The sequence below is a fragment of the Crocodylus porosus genome, unplaced genomic scaffold, assembly GCF_001723895.1.
Source record: "Crocodylus porosus isolate Cpor-Errol unplaced genomic scaffold, CroPor_comp1, whole genome shotgun sequence".
NCBI lineage: Eukaryota > Metazoa > Chordata > Crocodylia > Crocodylidae > Crocodylus > Crocodylus porosus.
Window position 1 is genome coordinate 270,186,175 of NW_017728886.1, and position 8,667 is coordinate 270,194,841.

The following is an 8,667-nucleotide window of genomic DNA, read 5'->3' on the forward strand; positions in this document are numbered from 1 at the left end:
GCGGACAGGTGTGCACACGCACGCACGGGCGATGCCCACGCGGATGTGCATGCGCGGACAGGTGTGCACACGCACGCACGGGCGATGCACGCACTGATGCACATGCACACGTGCACAGGCACCCACACGCGTGGTCACGTGTGCACTCAGGCATGCACGCGCGTGTGCACACGGCCACCCTGCCCCGGTGTTGAGTGCACGGGGCTGTAGCCCACGCGCGTGCACGTGCCAGGGGGCTGGTGCCGCCCAGCTGCTGGGCTCTCCGCTGTGCGCGGCCCCCAGCCCCGTGGCCCCCTTCGAGGTGGCCGCAGGCGACGAGCGCTTCCTGGCCGAGGCCCGGCTCCCGGACCCGTCTGCGCTGGACGCCTGCCACCCCCAGGTGAAGCTGCCGGCGCCCCGGGGTGCGGCCCCCACGGCGCCAGGCCCTCGGGGGGGGGAAAGCGAGTCGGGTCGCGGCGCTTTTCCCGCCCGCGGGTCGTGGCCCGGCTCCGCTCGTCCTGCGCCGACATGACCGAGGAGGAGGTGGCCGAGCTGGGGGTGTCGCTCTTCAACCGCCAGGCCAGCGCCGAGGGGCGCCGCGCCTACCCCTGCACCGCCGGGGCAGCCGGGCCGAGACCCTCCGCCTGCCCGGGGCGGCTCCGTGCCGTAACCCTGCCTGGCCCCCTGTCCCGCAGAGCCTCGCGGCCTGCACGACCGACATGGACCCTGGCACCTGGAACGCCTACCGCACCGTCAGCAACCGGGCCCGCGCCGTCTGCTACGCCGCCCGCCAGCTGCGGTTCAGGCGCCGGACGGAGCCGACGGTGGACGCGCTGGCCTCCGCGGCCGCCGGGCAGCTGGAGGCCATGAGGCTGCTCGAGGTGGGTGTCCCAGCGAGGACCTGACATGCCGGGCAGCTGGGGTGACGCGGGCCTTGGGTCCAGAGTGTGGTGGGCTGGTGCGTGCAGGGCCTGGGGCCAGGGGCAACGGCATGCCGGGCAGGTCGGAGGTGCTGGGTGCTGCGGCCAGGCTGGGGCTGGGGCTGGGCTGAGCCAGTGCTCCTGCTGGCACCAACCCGCAGGGTGCTGGCGGGAGGGTCTTGCCCCCGCATTCGCGCTGCGCTCGGCGCAGGAAGGGATTTCCCCCCAACTCAGGCTGGTGCGCGCTGGGGGAAATCCCTTCCATTACTGGTCTTCCTCTGTAACGGGGGCACGGCCTGGGCTTTCCGGAGGGGACATTAACAGCCTTTGACACAAGCAGGATGTTGGAGGCTGCGGTTTTCTCAGCCCCGAAGGACCTTCTGTGCCCCAGGGCTTGCACAGCGCCTACCTGCCAGGCAGTTGGTCCAATTACAGATATCGCCCCAACACCCTGGCTCCTCCCATACCCTCTCAACCCCATTCGACTTCGGGCACTCTCCAAAAATACTGGCTCTTTGCTTTCACCCCATGTCTGACAATGAACAAGTCCTAGAGCAATTCTTCTGTTGCAAACAGCCCAGCGAGCCCACAGCAGTGCAGAGCAGTTTGGACGCGGGAGTGCAGCAAGGGAGGTTGAGGTTGGATGCTAGGAAGAACTTCTCATGAGGAGGGTGGTGAAGTGCTGGGACAGGCTCCCCAGAGAGGTGGGGGAGTCTCCCTCCTTGGAGGTGCTTAAGACCCAGGTAGACAAAGCCTTGGCTGGGATGGCGTAGTTGGGGCTGGTCCTGCTTGGAGCAGGGGGTCGGACTAGATGCAGCCTCCTGGGGTCCCTTCAACCCTCGTCTTTTATGATTCCTGTTTGAAATAGTTTCATAGTTTGTAGGGTCGGAAGGGACCTGGGCAGATCGTCAAGTCCAACCCCCCGCCATGGCAGGAAAGGGTGCTGGGGTCAAACGACCCCAGCAAGGTGATTGTCAAGCCTGTCTCCTGGTTTATCTTGTGAATCACGTGTCGGTGTTTTGCAGAGCTACCAGATGTGCAGGTGAAGGTGTGATGGGATCCGATGCACAATCCACGCAGCCGCACTTCCTGCCATACCACATGTGCCGGAGGTGTGATTGTGGCCAGAGGCGTGACTGTGGGGTTGAGCCTCCCATCACGCCTTATTGCTAGCGCAGGGCGAGCTTTGGTTTTTGCGTCAGACCTGCTGTGGACTGGGTCAGACCCGAGGCAGTTCTGAGGCAGAGGCCGTGCTTAATAGCTACTGATGCCCTGTTCCTCCAAGAACATGTCCCATTCCTTTTTATGAACCTGGATGAACTCAGAGCTTCCACCACCTCTGGTGGCAACAAGCTCCACGTTTTAATGACATGCTGGAGGAAAAAGACCTTCCTGTTGTACCAGCAAGCTCGTGCAGCTGATTGGGTGGGGGGTCCCCAGCTGCAGGAGGACATGGTGCTCCCCTCCAGCTGAGAAGACCCATCAGCGGAGGGGGCTCGTGGGCATGGGGCAGCACCTGACCACTAGTTCAACTAATGGAGCCAGCGACAAAGTTGTTACCTATTTTTTGTGGAACACCTTTGTGGCTTGTTCCTTGGTTTACAGCACCATTAATGGCTGTAACGTGTGGCTGAGTTGCAACCCAAGATGTAATTTTTAGTTAATGACATCTCGAGTGTAACGTGTGGCAAGGGCTTGACAGTGGTGATACTGTGGCACCCTTAAAACGGTTGTGTGGCACCCCAGTGTGCTACAGCGCCCCGGTTGAGCATCACCGCCCTGGTCCATCCCAGCTTCTGTACTGCTCCTGCCCAACTACGAGGTAAAGCAAGGCATGCTGGGATTGGTAGCCTACCCCCAGCCATGCTTCTGCCCCGCCGTGGGTAGCCCTGCCGGGGGAGCTGCCTTCCTTGCAGGGCTCTGAGCTGGGCCCCACGTCTCCGGCAGGACGGGCAGGAGGAGCTGACGGAGGAGTCCCTGCAGCGGGTGGCCCGTGGCCAGCACGACCTGCTGGCAGAGCAGGAGAGGCTGCGGGGCAGCCAGGAGCAGATGGCGTCCTCCCTCCGTGGCAACCTGGAGCAGCTAGCCCAGGAGGAAGCCCTGATCGCCAGTGGGCGGCAGCAGGTGGCTCAGCTCATCGAGGGCATCGCCAGGCAGATGGGTGAGCGCAGGCGGCTCGTGGCACGGAGCATTGTCCCATGCATGGCGCCCACCGGCCAGCCGGCAATCCCCGGGGCCTGGAGCTCCCGTGGGGGGTCTGGAAAGGGGCCCCGAGGTGCAGCCGGCCCCGGTGTGACGCTCCCTGGGCCGCAGGACCTGGCTGGAGGCTCCTTATCCCAGGTGTAGCTGAGCACGGGGTGGGGCCTCACGGGGGTCCTGCCCCTCTGCCCCCCAGAGAACATGAGCATCCACCTGGGCGAGCAGGACGTGGAGCTGCAGGAGGGGCACCGGGCCGTCCTGGCCGACCTCGGCCGCGTGCAGAGCCGCACCCGGCAGGTCTACACCAGAATCGGTACCGGGACAGGAGGGGCACGGGCTGGATGCTCCAAGCTGGGACTGTGGCAGCTGGCACGGGCAGTCTCCGCCATCTCTCCCTCCCTTGGGACCCCTTGGCCGTGCCCGGGATGGGAGCCCCCCACCAGAGCCAGCTGCCCCCTGCCAGCAGCGTGGGTGCTAGGCTGCGGGTTTCCTCCACCCCCAGAGTCCGACCTGGCGCTGCTCCAGTCCTACCAGAGCCAGGCAGGCCTGTACTACGAGGAGCTGATGGGCAAGCTGCAGCGGGTGAACCGGAGCCTGGGGCAGGCGCTGGGCGCCGTGGAGCACTTGCAGAGCAGCGTGGAGAGCCGGCTGCAGCACATCCAGAGCGTCCTCACCTGGGCAGGTGACACGGGCTGAACCCGGCCCAGCCACAGCTCGGTGTGAGGGGGCCTTAGGGAACAGACACGGGAGTTACCATGGGGTAACTTCATCTGGGGTAAGGAGCAGGCACCCCAGCCACGCTTGGTGCTATTGCAGCACATGGCTACCAGGGAGCAGGGCAGCCCGTCTCCTTCGGGGCCGGTGGAGCAGACACATGGCTGCCCTGGGGTATAGTTACCCTGGCATAAAGCTGCGTGTGCTTGCTGTGCCTACTCCGGAGTAACCTCATTCCAAGCCCTCGCCGGCCGTCCCCCGCCAGGGAGGTTGTTCAGTACGGGAGCACCATCCGTCTGCTCTTACCCTTTCCCCTGTGGCTCTAGCTGGTGGCCTCCCTCTCCGGGTGGAGTTAGGGGGTACATTGACACTCCCCCTCTCCCACCCCCAGCCTGAGCGGGGACCTGCAGGGCCCAGGAGCCGGCGTGGTGCCCGGGGACGCCGGGCCAACCTCGCTCCCTCCCCTCGCAGGGGTGAGCCTAGGGCCATCTCCACCTGCACGCTGCATGCCGCCTACTTCCTGCTGGCCGCCCTGCTCGTGGCCTTCCTGCAGACGCCGGGACTGCCCCGTGCCGCCCTCCTGGTGCTGGTGGCGGCCAACGCGCTCGCCGAGCTTCAGCGCGCTGCCCCCCTGGGCTTCCCGGCACTCGCTGCCCTCCTGGTGCTCGGCATCACGGGTGGGTATGCCCGGGTTCCCTTCCTCCGCACCTGGGGCTGCCGTGTTTGGGCAGATGCCAGGTCACGCGTGGCCCCAGCAGCCCGAGGTGGGGAAACCGCACTGCTCCCGCAACTGGGAGCAGCACTGGGCTGACCGTGGCTGCGTTTCCCTCTCACTTACTCAGGGCACTGGCTGCTGACCAGCGTGTGCCATGGGGCCTGGAGGGGGCAGGGGCAGAAGCCCAGGCTCGCCCTGCTGCCCCCTCCCCAGAGAGCCATGGGGGCCAGGGACGATCTCAGCAGCCACAGGACCTCCACCCCAGACAGGTAGGAGGAGAGACCCTGGGGAGCATCGGCCCCTCAGCTGCGAGCCAGGGCCCAAAGGGCTCTTGGTCGGTGTCTGGACCAGGCGAGCACCTGGGTGCAAGGTGGGGGCCAGGTGCTCCAGAGGAGATGGGTAGTGCCCTGCTCCCCATTCCTGCCTGTCCTGGGGAATCGGCATCTATGGCGGGGGCCGGCACACAGTACAGAGAGACTTAAACCTCCCTTCCCTGCTAGCCTGGCCTGTCCTGCCAGGTGCCAGGGACATGCCCAGGGTTGTGCAGCCCAGCGGTGGCGGAGCCCAGGAGCTCCCAGCTCTGCTCTGTCAGGAGCCGGCTGACCGTCTGCCCTTGCCGGGGACTGGCTGGCTGGCAGGGCTCTCCTGGATGAAGGGATGCTGGGTCCCTCTGTTAGATCCCAGACCTGAGCTGGCACTCCTCTCCCGCCACATCCCAACTCTTCATCCCTGGGTCCACGTGGACTTTGCGCCCTTCGCCGCCCGGCTCCGTGTCCCCTGTGGGACCGAAGGGAGAGCCGCTGGCTGCCGAGGGGGCGCTGGGGTGTGCCCAGCTCTGTGACCTGGCTTCCTCCCCCGGCAGGGAGTGGGAGACCAGCCTCCTGGAAGAGGAGCTGCACCAGCTGGAGGACACGAGCTACCTGCCAGGTGCGCGGGGCTGGAGCACACGCCCTGGGCTTGGTGCTCCCCTTCCTGCTGGCGCGGCGAGGCGGGACCTGGGAGCTCCCACGAGTGGAGCCGGGAACGAGCCTGAGTGGACCAAACGGAGCAGGCGAGAGATGGGGAAACCAGTCCTGCCTCTCCGGGGACCTGGCTTCCTTTTGGAGACCCCTCGAGCACCCTGGTGGGGGCTGCTCGGGGGCCGGCTGGACTCTGCTCGCTCCCGGGCCCTGGTCTCTGTGTCCCCGGGCACTGGAGCACTGCCCGTGGCTCTGTTGCAGACGGTCCCTACCTGGAGCCGGACTCCCTGAGGCCGTCCCCCTCCTCTACAGCCCCGGGGCCCGGGCTGGGCCGTGCCATGAGCCTGCGTCGTGTCAGCCTTGCCCGCAGCGCCTGGCACGAGGTGCTGGAGAGGCGGGTAGGTGTGTGGGGCTGTGGGGGAGGCTGGGTCATCGTGCTGTCAGCTAAGCCGCTTGCTTGTCACAGGCTAAGTAAGGCCGTGGACACCAGTCAGTCGAACCCCTCGGATGCTGAGCAGTGCTGGGAGGCTGGCTGTAAAACAAGTGCCTCGGCGCAGGAGCCCCAGCACCCCTCCAGCCCGTCGGGATCTGTGCACATCGGGTCCTCGGCATCTCTCTGGGCCCTGGGTGGGGGTGCTGGGCCCGTGGGCGTCAGCTGAAGCAGCAGCCGGTCCTTGGAGTCAGGACGTGCATCACTCCTCTCCCAACAGGCCACGCCGGACAAGCACTGTCCAGGCCCGGGCCTCAGCCCTGCCTCTCTGCTACGGTGCTACAGCCCCAACCGGCCCTTGGCCAGTGACGCGTGAGTACGTGGCATTGCCACCTCCCGTGCACGGGACCCATCCACGCAGCCAGCTGGGCCTGGCGAAGCGGGGAGCAATGGGGGTGAAGGAGCCTGCTCCCTCGTCCCCTCCCTGCTGCTTGTCGCAAGCCCAGAACCAGCCCGCGTCGCATCCAGCTCGTGGCCGGAGATGGGAGGGCGAGTCTCGGGGCTCCCTGGCCTGACCGGGGCTGTCTGCTCTTGCAGGTCCACCTCCTTGCTGTCTCCGCGAAGCCTGTGCCAGGGTGTCACCAAGGCCAGGCAGCCATGCAGGAAGAAGGCTGTCCCGGGGCAGGACTTCTGCCATGTCCACGCCTACGGGCACGTGTCCCACGCCAGCTGAGCTGCAGCCTCCTGGCTCGCTGCCCCGAGACCCAGGGTGCCAGGTCACCGTGACCTATGGAAACTTTTTTTTTTTTTAAACGCTGCCTCTGGTTTTAATGTGCATGCTTGCAGGCGTGGACAAGGGCTCGAGCGTGACTTGGGCACATGCCCCAGGTCCCTTTGGGCTCCCTGTTTTTGAGGAAGGTTCTTTTAAAAATTTTTTCCTGGCCTGAACTTTGCAACCGCGAGCCGTGGGCCAGGCTCAAAACTGGGGCTGGTACGTTTCCGCACTGATTTGGGAGAACCTGTTCTCTTCCTGCCCATCCCCGGGCGCTGGCCGCGACACCGGGCCTGCAGGCTTGGGCCTTCGGCACGCTGCTTCTCTCAGCTGGCAGCACTGGTGTCGGGACCAGTGCCTAGGATAAGCCGCTGCCAGGCCCTGATGTTTTAGAGGGAAACCCGCTTTTTGCACATGTTTAATAAATGCTGTTGAGTTATGACTGGGGTCTTTGGTGTCAAAGCGAACCGAGCTGGCCTGGGAAGGCCGCAGTGTGGACCTGGTGGGGTAGGGGTGGGACACGAGGCTGGATGTCCCTCTCCACTGCTCCATTTTTGCCTGGCACTGGTGCAGCCTCGGCTGTCGGAGGGGCCGGGCATGGCTGCGACTCGCTTCTCTTTGCCTAGAGAAACTAAGTCGGTGGGTGGGAGACTACTAGAGACGAAGCCTTGCCCATGCTGTATGTGGCCAGGCAGCTGCTCTTCCAGCCTAGGCTGTCTCCGGGGACCCCCACACCCCATAGATGGGTGCAGGGGGGCATCCCCGCTGCTCCCTGCTTGAAGAGTGGAGGCACGTGGCCAGGTCGGTGCAGAGAGAGGCTCTCTTCATATCACCCGGATCCGTAAGTGCCCCCCGCCAGAGCGGGGTTCATTCCTCTTTGCTCCACCTCGCTGTAACCAGCCTCCCTGGGGTGTCGGGGGAGATCAGCCGGATGCAGCAAAGGGACAGACCCCGTCACAGGGCTGGTGAGAGGGAGCGTGCTCGCCTAAATCCACAGGCAGCTGCTGCTTTTAACCCATGGGGAGCGAAAAATGCTGCTGCCACAGCTGATCTCTGCCCCGGGGAACTTGCTAAGCTCAGAGGGGTAGAAGAGCTCCTCGCTGCGCCTGCTGCTGCCCGGAGAGGACGTTGCAGCTGTAAGTGTCGGCCCTCCATGGGCACCGTGGGAAACCTGGGGGCTTAGGGGGTGCAGAAGATGTGGCACATGGTCACCTAGACCCCCACACACACACACTTTTCTCCACTTAAACTGAAACTAGACGTTTTAGGGGGCTAGCACGGCATGACTCAATATAAAATCAAAGCAGAAACTAATGCAGCTATTGGTATTTGCGCCCCTTTGCTAGATCATCCCACAAGAATACTGTGAGAGACCATAACACAAGCCTTGCCAAAATCAAAGTACACCACATCCACCAGTCTCCGCATAGCCACGGTGCCAGTCGCCTCGTCATAGAGGGCAATCAGGTGCATCAGGCGTGACTTGCCCCTGGTGAATCCATAATGACTGTTCCTGATTACCTTCTAAGCACTTGCAGAAGAAATGGAGTCCTTGAGGATCTGCTCCATGATTTTTCCAGGGACTGAGGTGAGGCTGGCTAGTCTGTAGTGTTTTCCCTTTCTTAAATATGGGCACTATGTTTGCCCTTTTTCCAGTTATCTGGGATCTTTCCTGATCACTATGAGGTTTCAAAGATGACGACCAATGGCTCTGCAATCACAGATTTCACAGACGTTTGGGCTGGAAGGGACCTCGGGAGATCATCGAGTCCAGCCCCCTGCCAAAGGGCAGGAAGTCAGCTGGGGTCATGGGATCCCAGCAAGATAAGCATCCAATTTACTCTTGAAGGTGTTCAATGTCGGTGCTTGAACCGCCTCCGCTGGCAAACTGCTCCAGACCTTGGGGGCTCGGACAGTAAAGAAATTCTTCCTTATGTCCAGCCTGAAACGGTCTTGCAGGAGTTTGTGACCACTCGACC

At 63.9% G+C, this 8,667-nt stretch overlaps 2 protein-coding genes across 2 annotated transcripts in view; one reads left to right on the forward strand and one right to left on the reverse strand.

Annotated features, from left to right (window-relative positions):
• The window catches only part of PYCRL (pyrroline-5-carboxylate reductase-like), a 9,157-nt gene extending 9,106 nt beyond the window's left edge, over window positions 1-51 (reverse strand). Inside the window, exon 1 of the mRNA XM_019547980.1 lies at window positions 23-51. Coding sequence (XP_019403525.1) covers window positions 23-51 — 29 coding nt within the window. The remainder of the gene's footprint in view (window positions 1-22) is intronic.
• On the forward strand, window positions 50-7,111 carry LOC109318677 (protein brambleberry-like). The gene is made up of 14 exons (XM_019548092.1): window positions 50-61; window positions 233-378; window positions 474-603; window positions 675-860; window positions 2,847-3,060; window positions 3,295-3,411; window positions 3,601-3,780; window positions 3,840-3,858; window positions 4,296-4,489; window positions 4,655-4,795; window positions 5,293-5,454; window positions 5,748-5,884; window positions 6,197-6,288; window positions 6,514-7,111. Exons 1-14 carry the CDS (start codon window positions 50-52, stop codon window positions 6,647-6,649), a joined length of 1,866 nt encoding a protein of 621 aa, XP_019403637.1. The 3' UTR covers window positions 6,650-7,111.
• Window positions 7,112-8,667: the final 1,556 nt, after the last annotated feature.